The sequence below is a fragment of the Argopecten irradians genome, chromosome 14 (assembly GCF_041381155.1).
Source record: "Argopecten irradians isolate NY chromosome 14, Ai_NY, whole genome shotgun sequence".
Taxonomy (NCBI): domain Eukaryota; kingdom Metazoa; phylum Mollusca; class Bivalvia; order Pectinida; family Pectinidae; genus Argopecten; species Argopecten irradians.
Window position 1 is genome coordinate 16,487,021 of NC_091147.1, and position 19,802 is coordinate 16,506,822.

A 19,802-nucleotide genomic window follows, 5' to 3' on the forward strand; every position below is an offset into this window, starting at 1 on the left:
CGAAAGAAAGAACCGAGAAATGAAAGGTAAGGCGGAAAGGATCTCTCTCCGATACTAGTGGTATTGTTATTAACCTGTACATATAATACCAAGACAAAAATGCCGATTAATTAATATCCAATCCAGCTACCATTTAACATATCTGTGATATCTCTGGGGTCACTATGACTGTCGTTATATCCAGTGCTGAACTATATCGTAGCAAAACTAGACATTTCAAGAATAAAAACTTCGACCAATCACAGGCCTGAAGAGACTACAAATAGCAAGGATACATATAGTTTCCCGTTGTTCGATTCTTTTGATGTACACCAAAGGACCAAACAACGTCAACTCTATTATATAATTGTTATCCTTGATATATCATGCTAGGGGTTAAATCAAATACGCAAATATAAAACGATTTAAAGAGAAAATCCTGAAGGATTATAAAGAGAAATGTATACACGCAGATATAGCAAAAGAACAAACATCTCGATGAAAGAGTTTAAGTAAGGTGGCATGCATTATACTATAGGGTTTTTGTAATTAAGATAGCGTTTACATGATTGACACTGATAGAATATTAAAACGGAAATCCTTATATTTACTTTCTAATGAGGCTTAGACTCGATGTATCTGTTTGTTTATTGAACATTAGATCGGATTTTTCTGTGTCTATTATGTTATTTATAGCTCTATCGTTTTTTTCTTTTTGTTTAGCCGCATCGATATCACGGCTATTTGTTTACATTAGTCATACTGCGAACTCGCATCAAGGTGTTTTTTTTAATTATTCAAATAAATTGACGACTATCATTTTTGTGTACTAATAAGTGTACTAATACTAACGCCCTGTCGCCATTTCTGATGAGAAATCGGTTAGGTCAGAGCGTATACGTATTCGCTGTCATTAGCGACGCTCCACTTTTCTGGAGAAGAATTTGAAGTTTTATAAACGCCCCGTACCATTGATTTAACGATGTTTTACAACATGTGATGCCTCTGATATCATCACTGTATCCTAATTTACATGAACTTGCGAGTCTTTTACATGTGAATCACGACATAATAATGGATCTCAAAGGTTAAAAGTCACATGCATGTTTACTTTAATAGATTACGTGTCGTGAGTACAGAATGAGTTAAAATATGGCCGCCAGTTTTCGTCCACAACTTACATATTTTGGTTTACTAATAAGCAGCCCCCACCCCCTGTTTTAATTTTCAAGCGCCCTGTGAGCTAATCACGGCGAATATGGTATAGGAGATCGTTCAGAGATGGGTTTGTGATATAACACTATTAAAACAAAACCTTGATAAGCAATCCACAACCTCAAAGTGTTCTATCATTTAGCCAGATATATAAATTCCACATGAAAGATCTTCTTCAGAGATGTTTTCAGTTTCGTGGACGTCTCCTTTCAACTTTTAAAAAGAGTTCTTGTACCATGTGAGTTTCTAAAATTGTTGTCTCTAATTATAGTATAAGGTAGCAAAATATCAACTTTTGTTGTTTATAGAACTTTTTATACGATAGTTAAAATAACGATTTGGTGCCGTTTTGAAAACTTCTTTAAGTAGACAAAAAATAATGTGTTATGAACATTTATTTTTATTCTGTAGCATCAACTTCATTTACATTTATTATGGTTTTTTCTTAACACATCTTCAAGTAAAGAAGCACGTAACTCTTAATTATGGCTGTGTGTTCAACAAAATCAATGCATATATCCACAGCCTAGTTTCACAAACATTCCTTATTTTTCTATTTTTTTCTTCTTTTTTTATTTTTTTTATTTTTTTTTATTTAAAAAAAATCAGTTAAGGAGATTCCTTTAGAAATTTATGAATGTTGGTGAAACTGGGCCCAGATAATCCTCTATTAGTAATTGAACAGATCATGATTGTTTCAAACTGTCCTTGAGCAGTGAACACGTGATTATTAGTTTTTAGTATCAAACATGAAACATGGATTTGTTTTCTATACCATACACATTCACTCACAAATATATCAATAATCCAGGTATAAAGCCATTTCACGTGAGATTAATCAGTGTGCTATATTTCAACAATTACAAACAAACTTTACGTTTTCAAAAGAGGTTTCATTTCAAAATAGATGTTTTCTCACTAAATATAGTTGCCTACAGAAATGCCTTTTATAAAAATGTTTATTCGGACGGAAAAGACAACAGAGGAAATTCAATACTTATGCTAACAACGTTAACGCTAACATGTTACATGCTGAGATTGATTTTTTTTTTTATAAATTTCATAAAGTAATAAGCCTCAAAAATCTTTACAAAATAATCCAATGTTGGATCCAAGCAAAGGCTGCCATTTTGTTTACCATCTATCAGGATTACAATGTGTCTAAAGCACGACACAACAACAGCTAGCTATGTAACATCCGAGAATATTTTACAGTATGCTGGTATCCAGGTAGAGGGAGAACAAAAATGGCTGTTTTTACCTTTGATACATCAGGTCACGAATATGTTTTTAATTTTTGTTTTTTTTTCAATCTCATTTATTTGTTTTAACTCAAAATGATAACTTAACCCATTTCAAAATAAGCCTAAATTACTTCAAAAGAAAAACATCCCCAGGAAAACGTTCATAAACGTTCGAATACTGTTTTCAATATGATCACAAAATAAGCCAACATCTTTAAAAACTTTTTAAATGGTATTAAAACCTCAATTGTATTGTTTATTGTATTAAATAACTGATTTCATATGGCTAGCTTTATGGAAGATATTTCATTAGGAGAAAAAATCACATCATCTATTTAGTTTTGAAAAAGAATCCATCGGATATTCTGATCTTATTTGTAACATTATGCATGTTGTTCTTTTACTGTACAGCCAGATATTTTTGTGTATTCAAATATTCGCGATTTACTAAAAGTGAAAAAAAAAATTGTAGCAGTTTTACATTTTGTGTACTTGCTGTCACTGTTTGACCCAATCACTTTTAAAAAATTTCGATATCAAATTTTCGCGATCACACCAATATCCCGCGAAAATATCATCCGATGGAAAAAGCTGGCTATACAGCATCAATTTGAAGACAACTGAAGGCACACTCTATAACAAAGCTTTAACGCTTTTTGCACTCTAAATATAATATGAAAATTCAACTTTTTAACATTATAGTAAACATATACTTTATACAAACATATTATGTAAGCTTCACAATAGACGATAGAATTAAATATACCTTCAGACATTTTCATCACAACTTCCATTATACAAGGACGTATACGAGTCTCACTTATAAATCCTTGCATTATATAAAAACTTCAAACTGATTAGAAATACTCCATTCACAACCTATAACAAACATTAGATATCATTTCATACCTGTCTACATCTATGTATAAAACACACTTGTATATTATCTGATCTAAAATCTAAAGGAATGTCTGGTTACTTTAAGCACCATCAGTTGATTTCTAATGTTATGAAAAAATAGTAGTCATGCTTTGAAGAATTTTATACAAATTCAGTGATAAAAGCCATCAAAAATGTAACGTGTATCTAAAGAAAATTCAAAATAATTAATTAATTGATCTTAAGTTAATTGGTCCTTTGAAATACCTGTAATTATTTCTATACCAATCCATGTACATAGACTTATTCTAATCCACATAATTAATCACTTAAAGCAAAATATATTATTTTAGAATTAAATTATGATTATTTGTGATAAAGATGCTCCACCGCTGACAAATAGTATTTTTTCACTATCAAAAGCAGGAGCAGGCGATTTGGTATTTTTTCTTTAATTACAAAAGTTACTTACTTAACACCATTACCAGCATTGAAAAGTTTGAGCTTCTAATTTTACTTCAAGTTAAAAATATGAAAAATAATTAATTGCATCCCGAAAAAATTCCGTGGCACTATATCCTATATGGAATGAAGTATTGATTGCACATGCACCAAAGGCAAAATAAATTATTTTATATTATTTTTTGTGTTAATTAGACATATATATACACGATTAGCACCAATTATTGTTCAAATGATGAATATCATTTATGCTCTGTCGGCGGTGGAGCATCTTTAAGTAAACAAATATATACACGATCAAACATCAGTTATTGTTCAAATGATGAGCATCGTTTATGGTCTGTCGGTGGTGGAGCATCTTGAATTCTAATCCCTATTATTATTCATTTAATTAACCAGGTCATTCAAAAGTTTAGGTTTAACAGGTATTCAAAGTTCAATCCTTAGAGACATTGAGAAACTTAAATCACATTTCCTGTACGCTTGTGACATCATTTTCACGATTAAAAGAAAGATATCCCTGTAAATTAAAACAGAATGCAGAGCAATCAGACAAACACAGGTACATGTAACACTACATATCGACAGCCCCTTTCAAGGCAGATGGACATTAAATTCAAATAATATTTCAGGGAACTAGAGTATACCCTGTCAACACTTGTACTAAATAAACATGGAGATTCTTTTAAAACCATTCATAATGATATAAAATATCGAAATATTTCGCCTTTACATTCTCAATAACAACAATAAAAGACAATGGATGGTAAAATAATCTCACCTGTAATCTTTCTACAGGTAAATCATTAAGAGGATGAATGAAATCAAATCATTACTTAATGAACCATTTGTACAATCAAACAGACAGGTTTTATTTTATTTTAGAGTATGGTGATATATGACTATAACATCACAGACAATCATGATTTTTCTTACTTATATAGATACATTCAAATTTGATGTAATGAATATTCACAAGGACGTACAATGTACATGTATATTCATGACCTATGACCTTTTGAAGTACACTGGACCCATGATAATCTGAACAAAAACCGTCCAGATTGCGAATTTTCCAGACTGCTGTATTAGTTCGTTTGATTAGTCAAAACCATTCCTTGACATTTCCGTTCGTATTGTGAGTTTTCCGGACTATCGGCGTCCAGATTATCGTGGGTCCAATGTATATCGTTATGTAAAAAGATTTAAGAAACAGATACAATATTATCTCTAGATAATTTCAACAAAATCAATAAACAATTTGGACCCATGAAGTTTTTAAATACAATGTTATCAATCAGTAAATCACAGTAGCATATTAGAAGAAAAACAAAAGCTTTTGCAATATGTCGACAAGCGTAATATATAAATAAATTTCAAAAATAGATAGCCGAAAGCACTCAATAGACAATAATGTATAACTAATCCAAAACCATGAAATTGATATGTAGAAAGTAAATATTACACACCAAACCTCTAACAGCAAATACACATTTAAATATTTCAGCTCTATTAATATTGTAACAAGGTAAGGATGAATGAAATAATTTAGACAATGTAAAATATACAAATCGTGGAGAGAATGAGTTTGATGATGAACACATTAAATGCAAAAATAATTATTCATACAAGAGATAAAGGGAAAAAAAGATTATTCTAACTATAAAATACAATTAAACCTTGTTAACACATAAACACTCTATATTAATCTAAAGTCTTTTGTTGGTCCTAAATGCGTAGTTATTTTATAGTGGCACCTATTTTTTAATTACTAGCTGTGATTATTCTACAATTTCGATTTTTATCATTTTTACAGTAGTACTTTGGTATCTACACCTTTCAGAAAATAACAGGTGAGTTATCTGCCTTGATTTCTTTCAAGGCTCTTTAGGAAATAAGAAATAAATAAATCCATTTTCCTGATTATAAGACAATATTTTTGTGACATACTTATGTTAAGATTAATAATGCTAGGTTTGTTGCTATGGCAATTTTTCTGCCATCTCACTGGTTATGAGATGCATTATTAAGGAATCAATCAAGACTGAATAATTCCAAAAATATTCCTGGGTTTTAAAATTAAAACAAATCTAAAATCATCTATAAAACACATAAAAGCTATTAACTTTTCTTTCAATTGGTAACATACGAGTCTACCTAACGAGTTGCCTTCCCCATCTTGCGGTACAACATCTTAAGATTATCCTGGGTGTTTAAGGAGTTTGGTTCTAACTGAAGGGCTCGTTTATAAGACTTTTCAGCCAACTCATATTTATCCCATCTGTGGTACAGTACACCAAGATTTGAATGAGCCTTGGCAAAGTTAGGGTCAATTTTGATCGCTCGTAGAAAGTACTGCTCACTCTCCTTGTATCGGTCAGCCTTGCCCATTACATTGGCCAGATTGATGTACATTTGTGCATCTTGACCGATATACTTCAGTGATTCTTTGGCCACAGCTTCAGCTTGGTCCACTTGGTCTGAGATACAATGGTAAAAGTTGAATAGGTCGCAATACATAACACATGGAGGTCATATTTATACAAGTCGTTGTAACATTTTGTGATCATATTTGATCTCTTAACACACTGCTCTGATCTGGTGAACATGCTGACATTGCACATAAAGGACATAGTTCAACAGATAATTATAATATGTAATCCATGTCAAAGTTCAACAGATCATTTCAACATATTGATGTCAAAGTTCAACAGGTCATTTCAACATATGGATGTCAAAGTTTAACAGGTCATTTCAACATATCGATGTCAAAGTTAAACAGGTCATTTCAACATATGGATGTCAAAGTTCAACAGGTCATTTCAACATATTGATGTCAAAGTTAAACAGGTCATTTCAACATATGGATGTCAAAGTTGAACATTTCAACACATGAATGTCAAAGTTCAACAGGTCATTTCAACATATTGATGTCAAAGTTAAACAGGTCATTTCAACATATGGATGTCAAAGTTCAACAGGTCATTTCAACATATGAATGTCAAAGTTCAACAGGTCATTTCAACATATGAATGTCAAAGTTCAACAGGTAATTTCAACATATGAATGCCAAAGTTCAACAGGTCATTTCGATATATGAATGTCAAAGTTCAACAGGTCATTTCAACATACAGATGTCATAGTTCAACAGGTCATCATAACACCTTAAGGTCAAATGTTTGATGTGGGGTCCTAACACTATTGTTAAGTGGTAAAGGAAGAAGTTGAAAATTCAAATTAACATTAAGTTATTTATAGTTTTTTTTCCTTTTGTATGACCAACCATTTCAATAATTGGTCAGAATTTTAATATGTACAGATATGATCTGGAAAAAGGGCTGAAGGTAGCAAATGCAAAGTTTTTTTTTTATTATTATTTTTTTGATTTTCATCATCACAGGTAGTGATTCTTTTATTGTACATGTTTTTCACATTTGTTTTTATTTTAATCAATTTTTTTTTTTTTTTTTTTTTTTTTACAAAATTCGAACCATTGCTATATTTTCTGACTAATGCAATAAATATCAAATTAATGCAATGTTAAATATTATTTGATATTGTTATTAAGAGACATACTTAGGTTGTCGAGGAGTATGACCATGTTATTCCATGCATTAAAGTGTGCAGGTTTCTGTAATGTAGCATTCCTCCAAGCCTGAATAGCTTCCTTGTGTCTCTTCTGATCCAGGTACTGTGAAACACAGTCAAAAAATGACAAAAAACATGATCAGTCTCATACAATATTAGCTGATCTAATCAAATGTAAAAATAATGTATAATGTAATTGTATATTTTTTCCACCAAGTAGAGTTAATCATTAATATGACAAAATATCTGCAACAGCATATATAGTGTTTTTTTCGTAAAACATACATAATTTAGCACTTTTCACCTTTCAGCACTTTAATACTTTTTTGCTAATTTAATTACATTCCGTTGATGTTGTATGTTACAGAAAACGATAGTACTCAAATTTATTGTTGTGCAATCATTTTCAAGTTACAGCCAGAGAATTATACCTTACCAGATTGCCGAGGTTGTAGTAACAATCAGGATATTTCCTACGATGCAGCAGGGCTCGAAAGTAGCTTTTCTCGGCCAAATCGTTCTTCTGTAGGTTTGCTTGGACAATGCCAAGATTCATCCATGCTGCTGCAAACTCATCTCTAAAAACATGATAACTTCGAAATGAACCTGGGGAGATGCTTTATATATTGATATTAAAAGTAAAGTCAAGGTAGTTTGTGAAGAAATAAAGTAAAAAAAGTTGGGCAACATGTCCATGAGCTTCATGAAAGGTAGTTTATAATTTCATATAGGAAAAGTTCTTGTAAAGAACATTATAAGAAAATTTCCCATGTTTTTCTCAGTACATATATACCTTATGTGGACAGCCTTAAGGAGGAGCTCTTCAGCTTCATGCAGCTGTCCTCGATCTTTTAGAATATTAGCCAAATTATTCATAGCCTGGTCATATTCATGGTTCAAACTGAAAGAAATTTTGATAGAATAATTTATATTATTCAGTTGTGAAATGAAAAGGCATAACTTTTGCTTTTGTGAAACATTTTGATAGGTTTGCACTTGGCAAGCCTTGTGTTTATCGGCCAAAATCTTTCACATGGTGCAAGATATATAGCTCCAGGTATCAATTTGTGAAACCCAGGTAAAATGTTATTATTATTTTTCTTCAAAGATCGGCTAGATCCATTTCTTCCAAAGGCAAGGTAAAAACTCTATTTAACAGTTCCATTTTTCTTAATTGATTGTATATAACAGAATTGTGAGATCTTCCTACCTAATGGCGTCTCTGTATTTCTCAATTGCATATTCCACATTTCCCTGGTCACCATTCAGCTTGGCTATATTATAGTGTACCTGACATGTATCAACAAACAAAGATGTCAATAACATAATATCCTTAATTGTAAAAATATAAAAATAAAGTGCTTTTCGTAGTGCCTTAATTTAGCGTATTCATGGCCAATTCTTTTTTTATAGCCAGTTAATTTCGCATTTATTGCATTTATTGCTCATACGATTCTACTGTAAAGCAATTTTAAATTTATCCGAACACGAAATTAAGTCGGTTTACAGTCCTCCGAAATCTTCCTTGGAGTAGTAAATTTTCACAAGTACGAGACTTTTTTCATTAAAACTGTCTAGAAAACTGTTAGTGTATTTATTTTTAAGAGAAAAATTTAAGGAAATTAGCATTATCTTTACATACCTTTGCATTAAGTGGACAAACATTGACCCCAGCAACAAATAAGGACATCTCCTTCCTCCATTTGTAGCTTCGGTGTATGCAACGAACCGTGAAAATGGCTACCAGGAAAACTAATATATATTTCACAACCTGTCAAATAAAGTACATCTTTGTGTTTATTTACGGTAGAGGAAAACAAAATACAAATCTGCTGCTGCATGCAATTTTGATCACTGGAATTACATTTCATGATTCATGATTTTCTTTCTTCTTAAAAAACCCCTAATTATCTCTATTTTCTTTACTGGATAATATGATGATGCATCAAAATTAATGTTTACAACATCATAAATTGTTTGTTTATGCAATAGTAAAATAAAAGCAGTACAAATATGAAAAAAAAAATAATGTGACATAATGGAACATCAGTAAATAATATTTGTATTTTTGGCATATGTTTGAAAAATTAAACTTTAAATCTATCGTTAGATATGAACTGTTGTCTTACCTGAGGAAACGTGCCAGTTGAGGCAAGTCTTTGGATACCCAGTACTATAACAACACAGTAGCCCGCCGTGGACAGGTATAGTACACGCTCAGCTATCACAAACCCAACACGGAACAATAGATTGGTGGCAGGTAGGAACGGCACCACAATCAGGGCTAGACCCATCGACAGACAGCTACAATGTACAATATACATTATCAGGGCTAGACCCATTGACAGACAGCTACAATGAACAGTATATATTATCAGGGCTAGACCCATCGATGGACAGCTACAATGAACAATATACATGATCAGGGCCAGATTCATTGACAGACAGTTATATGTACATGTATATACAATTTACATTATCAGGGTAAAAACCATCAATAGACAGCTACAATGAACAATATACATTATCAGGGCTAGATCCATTAACAGACAGCTGCAATGAACAATATACATTATCGGGGCTAGACCTGTCAACAGACAGCTGCAATGAACAATATACATTATTGGGGCTAGACCTGTCAACAGACAGCTACAATGAACAACACACATTATCAGGGCTAGATCCATTGACAGACAGCTGCAATGAACAATATACATTATCGGGACTAGACCTGTCAACAGACAGCTGCAATGAACAATATACATTATCAGGGCGAGATCCATCAACAAACAGCTACAACGAACAATACACATTATCAGGGCTAGACCCATCAATAGACCACTACAATGTACAATATACATCATCAGGGCTAGACGCCATGACAGACGGTTACAATGTACAATATACATTATTAGGGCAAGACTCAGCTTATATTTAATGAGTGAAATTTTTATAAATGTGGTAAGAGCACAACGTTTCTTTAATTCCAAAATGATAATAAATACCGTTTTTCGTGATCCATGGCACCGTTTAAAGCTGTGAACAAGAGACCTCCTAGTACCAGCCAGAACACAATAACAGCTAGGACACGGGGGTCAGCGAGAGACTGAATAACAGGTATACAGCCCATCGACCAATCAAAACAAAGCCACCAGGGATTCACCAATAGGTAACTGTTGATGGAATACAGGTAGTTGTAGTTGAGCACCTGTAAAGAAATATAATTGTATAATATATATTCTGTGTATTGTAGAGTGCTTTTAATTTGTGGTGTCAATATTTTACGGTTTATTCTACGGATTATATTTGCTGAGGTTATAAATTTCGTGGTTAGCAATTCCTTTTATTCTATGAGCGATTTCTCTTAGGTACATTAATGAATTCCTGAATTTTTCGCTGATGTTCAGAATTTGCAATTTTCAGTGAAATAAACCATCCACAAAATTAAGTCGCTATACGGTATGTTTCTGAACTTATGACCCATGAAGTGGAGAGTTATAACCCAGTGGTAGAACGTCGGACACCAAGAGGTGGAAAGCTAATGGTAGAATGTCAGACACTCTAGACTTGACTACAAGACAAGAGCTGTTGGAGATCAGCAAAGCTCGCCTATTCAGAAGAAGTTGATGTTCAAGTATTTAATATTTAAACATGGAAATATGACAAATTAACAGACTCAAAAAAACCCTAAAGGGCCCCAAATTGGTTGTATTATCACGTTCAGCATCCTTACACATTAGGAAAATAAAATCATAAACATTTATGATGACTTATGCTTAAACAATTGACAAAATAGAAACTTGCTCAAAAACTTTAACATGGAAATATGACAAATTAACAGACTCAAAAACCCCCTAAAGGGCCCCAAATTGGTTGTATTATCACGTTCAGCATCCATACACATTAGGAAAATAAAATCATAAACATTTATGATGACTTAAGCTTAAACAATTGACAAAACAGAAACTTGCTCAAAAACTTTAACGTGAAATGGGACGCCAACGCTGAAGCCGACCCCGACGCCGGGGTGACAACATTAGCTCCCCCTATTCTTCAAATAGGCGAGCTAAAAAAGGTAAATTTAACAAAGGTTAATTTAACACATGCTATTACTTTTTGTTATACTTACCCTTGTAAGTGTTCCATTAACAAAAGAGTGTGGATTGTCAAACACCTGGAATGTAGGAGTAGTGGAGCCCATTATTCTCCACCGTGTTACAAGGATGCTCAGTCCACCCACCAGCAGCACCAACTGACGTTTGACAAGGGAGTTAACCCAGGCAGTTTCCTGTTAAATATAATCATTTTAGATATCAGAGAAATTGTCATCAAAGAGAGTGGTCAGCAAAATCAGTGCCTGTTACAATAGTGTAGCAGGTCAGGATTTAGCATCTTTTATTTTCTAAGTTCAATGATTTTACAGGTACATACACGAAGATATTCTTCATAATATACCTAACAATTCTAAGAAATGAATTAGCAAAACATTCAATTTACCAAAGACAAAATTTGGCTACGATTTGCTGTGATCCAGAGGATGATCATGTGATGCCACATATTTAGTGAAATGAACTGATTTTACAGAGCTCAAGCACATAACCCATGGTATTGTTTTAAGATAAGTCTCACTATCTGCGTTATATATATGTATAACTTGGCTGAACTGAATCTCCTATTTGGCTAGAACGTTAAGAAGGTCTCCATATTCTGAAGGTTATAATAACAATAATTAAGAAGGTAAATATCATACAATTATATAAGCCGTAATATCAAGGTTCCATATTATTGTTCCGGTATGGACAGGTTACACTGTATAATTTAGATCAAAGCAATATGGGTTTTTTTAATTCCTGTATATGTGTTAAGGGCAATCAAACGCTATGGACACTATAACTCATAAGGTCACCTGTCTATGTCCACTTGCTGAATTACTGCCATTAGAGTGACCATTGTCCAGTGTTTTTGGAACCTTCTTCAGTCCAACAGCTGCCAAGAGGTCCACTCTACATATCATGATTATGTCAAAGGCACTACAGATGCCCTGTAATAAAGGAAATTCAATTTAGTTGGTTTTAAATCAATGAAATTGTTTTACATCAATCATATTTTAGTGCTGTTCATGTTCTAGTAACTGTTGTACCTTAAAATATTATTGTGTTAGTGCATAATAAGGGTGAAAATTTGTTTGGGTCGACACCAGCTTTATTAATTTCCTATTTTCGGTATGTAAAAAGCAGCAAAGTATTATAACCCATATTTCAATGGGTTTGCAAGGATAATGCCCTATTTTGCCTAGTTATCATAAGTTTGTAGAAAAAAAACCTAAGAAACTAATAGCTTACTTAAGATTGTCTTGTATTAAGAGTAAATATCAACTCTTCTTTATTGTCTTCCATTTAGACTTGTATAAGTATTATATATTTATGGAAACACATAAAACACTTTCGGAGCAAATTATCTCAATATTCATTAAGACTTCCTACATCTTTTACACTTTGCTTGATAGAGGATGAAAGCATTACTTACAATGACTGTGATACCGGTCTCCTTACACAGAACTGACATGCCACACAGAGCAAGGCTGCAGAGCATAGTAGGGAGGGAGAAAGAGGTTGGGCGGTACAGGACACTGTCGCCATTCTCCGCAGCTGCTGTAAAATGTTAAACTAGGGTCACATTCCAAACAAAGCAAGGATTGGGAAAAACCCCATTGCTGTCATTCTCTTAAGGTATTGTAAGATTTAAAATTAAGGTTACATTTCAAACAAAGCAAGAACTGGGAAAGAACACATTGTTGGCATGCTCTGTAAAACGTCAGAGTGACTAGTTATAGTCAATTTAAGCCTTGAGCAAGGCAGGCAATTCAAACCTTGAGTCAGGAAAATGGGTTAAGAAAGCATATAAACACAATTTGTTGACACAAAATGTATACTATATAATATACCGTGCTATTATAGTTAGTAAAGCATGCATCAGCATTCAACCTACTATCATACATATTGATAGGCAACAAATAGAAAGCTTTGGCCAAAGAGATATCATGGATGGGCTATGGGATATATTATGAGGTTAGGCAATATATATACTGAACACAACTTGTTTATATGCAATAAATAAATGAAAATAATTTGTCAACACATAAATCGCATATCATTATCAAAAGCATGCACTTGTCCTTTGAGTGGCATATAGAAGATTATCTCCCTGATTTGAATACCTTTGGGTGGCATGTAGGAGATTATCTCCCTTACTTGAATACCTTTGGGTGGCATGTAGGAGATTATCTCCCTGATTTGAATACCTTTGAGTGGCATGTAGGAGATTATCTCCCTTACTTGAATAACTTTGGGTGGCATGTAGGAGATTATATCCCTTACTTGAATACCTTTGGGTGGCATGAAGAAGATTATCTCCCTTACTTGAATACATTTGGGTGGCATGTAGGAGATTATCTCCCTTACTTGAATACCTTTGGGTGGCATGTAGGTGATAATCTCAGACTCCCTTATCTAAGTTCACTTTGTGGCATGTAGGAGATTATCTCCTATACCTAAATACATTTGGATGGCATGCAGGAGATTATCTCCCTTACTGAAATTTTCCTTCAAGTCTTCTTTGTGTCACACTAAGACCATAGAATTCTACTCGATTTATCGTTACCATCTCTGGCATTTCCAGATATATAAGAACATTCTGATCTATCACCACAGAGATCATCTCTCTGATGTAATTACACAAGAAAATTACAACAACAAACACTTAGAACTAACCTTGGGAGCAGCATGCCTTCACATAAAACTTGAAAGACAGAATGAATAGTAAGGCACATAAGAGGTCAGCCCGTCCAACAACACCAGCAACCTGAAACAAAATCAATCTGCACATTTATTATAATCCTTTTCATTCATATCAATATACATTTTAGTAGTCTTTAATTTGATCTCAATGTGAATTTGAAGACCCTATCAAATTTGAAATATTTTGTAACAAAACTTGGTCAGGATATAAACTTTACCATGTCCCCCAATGATTTGTTTAAATGATGTACTTAGTAAGTTTCACTGAGATACATGTGCAACTCAATTCATAAGACAAATTTTAATTCAATATGTCCTACTTATAAAATGTGGTTAAACATCATATATATCTTTGTCCCCATCACCTCATTTTGCTTTAACATATATACACATAATTGCATCCCTAATGTAAAAGTATTTCTACACATTGAAAAGGGAAATAACTTGTGACAAATGTCTTTTCTAAATTGATTTACGGTTTTAAAATATAATTGTTGAAGAAGATAAGTTATCCCCCTTCCCAATTAAGGTAATGTCACAAAATAATCTCATAACAAAGAGCTTAAACCCTAGAAGAATAATGATCCAGTAAATGTTATTGATATGCAAAATCATACGTACAGACTCTGTGTGTATTGGATGGACGGCAAATAATATTGCACACAACAATGAGGCCCGAGGAGAACTGAATGCTAATGTCCCGGTCTCCTTGGAAACTGTACACTTAGAAAATAATGTAGAAAATACTGATAGCATAAGCACTGATACGACACTGTGCAGGAGGATGTTCACGATGTGGAATCCCTGAGGAAATAGTCCTCCTGCTAAACTGTGGCTCCATCTGAAACAAAAACACTTTCTCTTACTGTATAGCATAAAATCATTTTCTGTTTAGACAATTTTGTGATATGTAAATTTTCAATTATTTTATGATTGTCTATGAATAAAAGATAATTTCATTGTTTTTTATTATTGTTATTTGTGGTATATAGAAAAATCACAAAAACAATGCAAGTTTCCATTAGTTGTTCCAGAGAACGAAAGTTTTGTCAGTACAATGTATATACGTACAAACGGGTATAGTTCACAAAGTGATCTATGATAGAATGGATGCATAAGGTTACATGAGTTACAATATAACAAAATTTATATTTATCTATATATTTGTACATGTATATTGATTAATCTTACACATATAACTGCAAAATAAGTAAATTATACATATATAAGCATGCATGGCTCAACTTTTTCTAAACTCTCTCAGGTGACCTAAAAATTTATAATAAAATTACATTTAAATTCATATTAAATTAGATTGCAATTCTTTATCACTAATATTTCAACATTTTACAAATGACTTCCAACAAGAAATGAGCAATGTCAATGCAGCCTTTCTTTTTGTAAGAAACAGCAATATTCAAGTATATCCTTCACTCAGAAAATGCATGTAAAAATGACATTTTATTTGACCCAATAAGTGTTTATAGGATGTAAACAAAACTGAATAAAAAATCCATTTGAAAAAAGAAAAAGAAAAAAAAAGAACTTTAAATCATTATTAATAGATTTGATTATAAATTAAGTAAGGTAAAGCAAAGATCATGTAGCTTTGAAAAGGGGGAGGAGCAACATAGTTCAGATAGCTAAATAACAGGGGCGCTTATTAGGTTGAATATAGAACATATGGATAATGAAAATTATAAATTGATCTTCTGTATAATCAACATACCGTATTTGACCAAATAAGCGCCCCGCTTTTTAGGCTTCAATTTCACTTACTTCAAATTATATGCAGACTGAAAATATTAAAACTCTCCTTTAATCGTTTCCTTGCTGATATCTTTAGCAAAATGATTTATGACTAAATTACTCTGTAGAATAATTTTATGAAAGGGGAGTCCAAATTTGTTTCTATTAAGCACCCTCTTATTTGCTTCAATTCTTTAAGTGCCCTGGGCACTTATTGGGTTGAATACGGTACCTGTATGTAAGAACAGTAAGAGGTCTGTAAGACTTGTGACTGGTTTTGGAAGTAAGCTTCTTCCCCCAAAAGTCATGGAAAAACAGGTCTGTGACAGGCACATCTGTTTGTAAATCTTTGTTGTTAAGGATGGCCTCACTGTCATCGAAAACAAAGTCGCCATCGTAGCTGTTTACGAAGCAGATCCCAGCTAGAATGAATACAACCACAGAGGCGGAGGTGACACTTAGTTTGGGGACGGGAAGGACGTCGTCCCAGCTCCTGTGGGATTCTACATCCTGGCTATGGGCATGACCGTTGGCACCCTTAAGGTGTGGTGATGACCCATTTTGGTGTACCCTGTTGTACATAGTACTTTGTTATCTGTAAGTCATCCTGAAAGTGAATTGTATTACATTTAATTTACCAACAAGTCTTAACTATAAGGCATAAAATAAAATTTAACTAATGCATAAATTTAAATGACATATAGCTTCACTTTTAAGATAATACAAATACCTACAATATGTCACAGCTATTGCTATAGGGTTTCAAAGTTATACTTATAAGCACTGGTTGTCATATTTTTGACATGCATTGGTGTGTAACATACATTGGGTGTTTTAGCATAGCCAATATGGTGCATATTAGCACACCATGATAGGATATGCTAGAACACCCAATGTATGTTACACACTAATGCATGTCAAAAATATGACAACCAATGCTTATATTGACATTTATACGAGTCTAACAAGTAAAACCAAGAACTTGGTAAAACCAGAGAGCCTTTGTATCGGTGATTATTCGGAACTACTACCGGTTCAACCTGCAGCTTTTGATCATAAAGGACAGTGAGCTTTGTAAAAACTCATTTGTAAACAATATAATAACAATAGATCCGTCTTTTATTCATAAGCGAACAACTACATACAACTAGGTACACGTTTTTCTTGGTGGAATATTTACCGCCGACATCAATCGGAACACCTCGTCATTTTCCTATGTTCGAAGAAGTGGCCGAGGTGTTCCGATTGCCGCCGACATCCGTACCAAGGACGTAAATACTCATCATGAAAGTCTCTGAAGATGATATATCTGAACAGGATATAAACAACGATGTGAATGATATAAGTACTATGTTTATGAAAACCTCAACAAAGGTTTTTGGGACCAAAAAGGTTATAAAGAAAAAGTTGAGTAAAACTAATAAAATATACCAACCATGGTTTACCCACGAATGTGTCGTAAAAAGGAAAGAATTCCATGAAGCAAAAAAAAAACAACACATAAGATGTTAAAAAGTAATGCGAACTGGAAAAAATACATTCCTGCTATAAAAAGAAAAAAAATATGATATGTCAAATTCTTTAGTGAATTCTCGTACTGATGTAAAACCCAGTCTTTTCTCGACCTTTTGAACTCTGATTGTGGTATTTGTACACCAGAGCCTAATTAACTACCAATGTAAATACTGGAAATTATCCTCATGGGCTTAGTAGCAACATATAGGACCAAGTACTGTGCAGTGGCAATGTAAAAACAATATAATGTATATATATGTGTACCAAAACAGCATGGGTACAGCTCTAGCATAAGTGTTTTGACCCTGATGATAATGATTGAATGGTTTAATTATGCTCGAGATTTTACATAAATTGTTATCAAGTATATATATCATATATATAAGTAAATAGAATTAATGTACATGAATGTATTAAATATTCAGTTTGCAATTATATATGGAAGTATGTACGCATCACTGAAAGATGGGACCTATAAATTTTCAATAGACGGTAATTACAAAATCTTTCTTTATACTGTACAATCCATTATCATTTTGGTAATCTCGAAATCAATCAAAATACATGTAGAATTGTAGATAATATTTAAAGGATGTCCTGTAACTGACCACTAATTGTTGACATTGTTTAGTTTTATCAATAAAATATTTCTAAATTTAAAAGATACTTTATTATGCGTACATGTAATATTGCTTTTAAACATATATGTACACATATAAGTAATAATTATAACCTTAAAGTTGCATATGAAACTTTAACAGAAAGCATTACACTCACAGGGGCCTGTAACTACTGTTTATATTATAATATATATTTTCAGTCACTGGGTACGTTATATCCCAATATAAGAGTAAGGGTTATATTGGGATATCACGTATCCAGTAACTGAAAATATATACTATAATACAAACAGTAGAATTTTACGGGCCCCTGTGGTACACTACGTACGTGTACCTCGTCCTGGTATCTGATCAATAAATGACCAAGTTAAAAAGTGCTCACAATGTGATTACTCGTGCATCTGAATCGTTACAATTAACTCACAAACATTGTTTAAATTAATACAAATTATCCAAAAACCTTTTTTTTGAGGATTCATTTAGCTTTCGAAAACTGGTTCGACTGACTTTTTGTCGTGCAGCCAAGCGTGTAAACAAACCATTGCTAGAGTTAAACAGAATAAACAACGAAAATAAATAGCTTTTATGAGCAATTTAAGCCCATATATCTATGTCATGGTTTCCAAAGCAATCCTGAATAAATGAACACAAACTTCTAAAAGTACAATCCAATGTTTACCTTTCGTGTACCTGTTTAGTTGGTTTTGCACCGTATCACCTGGCGAGGCCGCTTACATCAATGACAAATCACAGCATTGAAAATAAAATCCAAATAGGATAGTTTGGTGAATTATTTTGCTGTATTTTAATGGTTTTAAAATAAAACATATTTTTCATATACATATAGCATATATATTTATAAAATATAATCAAACATGATAAACTTTATATATATTAAATTAAGTTCAAGGGAGACAACTCGCGATCGAAAAATACTGTCACACGTGTACGAGTAATCACACTACAGTACACTGTTAATTACGAGCGTAAGTGTTACGGTCTTCGACAATGATAAAAACTGATATTTCGAATTTTGGATAATTTAAATTCTTTGTTGAATACATGTACTTAGGCAAAAAAATGCCTGTTTAGGGTTACCCGATCGCGACCGACCCTAATTTTTTCCCACTTTTTAACCCCGACCCTAATTTTTTCCCACTTTAAAAACAAAATTAAAAGTCAGGAATTCGATCTCAGACTCCGGTCCCGGCCATTATTTTAGAGTGAAAGAAAAAAAATGTAATCCTAAACAGACATATTATTTTTTGGCCTTTTAAGTTGACAAGTCTAGTCAAAAGAAGTGAGGTCTACCAGTACGTAGTGGGCCAAGCTAGTACAGTATCCTCGAAATTCCAGGGGTTCCGATCACTCATGATCTACACCCCTAGACTATCTCATAGTAAAACTGAAGGTAGCTCAGAAAAAAAACAACAACTCTGAAGCAAGATCACAAGCCAACAAAAGTTTTCCTTGAATACAGAAAGAGTGACGCCCAACTTCAAAGCCACTCGATCTATCAACCACAGTGTACCGTACGAGATAATCCAGGGATATACATGTAGAAATCGTAAGTGATCGGAACTCGAGGGTGAGTAGATAGCCTAGAGTAGACGGTATCAATCGACATTCATTCACTTGTTTTACAGTAGGCCTAAGCTTAGATATCTCCTAACTCTGTAGCCTAGCACTATAACAGTTAACCTGAAATTTGTTAATATAAAGATATTTACGAAAGAATGTAGGACTTATATAAC

At 33.0% G+C, this 19,802-nt stretch overlaps 1 protein-coding gene across 2 annotated transcripts; it reads right to left on the reverse strand.

Annotated features, from left to right (window-relative positions):
* Positions 1-1,571: 1,571 nt before the first annotated feature.
* LOC138306872 (protein O-mannosyl-transferase TMTC4-like) lies at positions 1,572-18,799 on the reverse strand. Of its 2 annotated transcripts, none has more exons than XM_069247381.1 (15): positions 18,728-18,799; positions 16,146-16,520; positions 14,786-15,005; positions 14,138-14,228; positions 12,894-13,015; positions 12,274-12,408; positions 11,497-11,655; positions 10,373-10,575; positions 9,497-9,671; positions 9,010-9,138; positions 8,578-8,657; positions 8,161-8,268; positions 7,804-7,945; positions 7,356-7,470; positions 1,572-6,259 (listed from the first exon to the last, which is right to left on the reverse strand). In XM_069247381.1, exons 2-15 carry the CDS (start codon positions 16,493-16,495, stop codon positions 5,937-5,939), a joined length of 2,352 nt encoding a protein of 783 aa, XP_069103482.1. In that variant the 5' UTR covers positions 16,496-16,520; positions 18,728-18,799; the 3' UTR covers positions 1,572-5,936. The 2 variants fall into 2 exon arrangements, with proteins under 2 accessions (XP_069103482.1, XP_069103481.1); XM_069247380.1 differs by having other exon boundaries at positions 12,894-13,018.
* Positions 18,800-19,802: the final 1,003 nt, after the last annotated feature.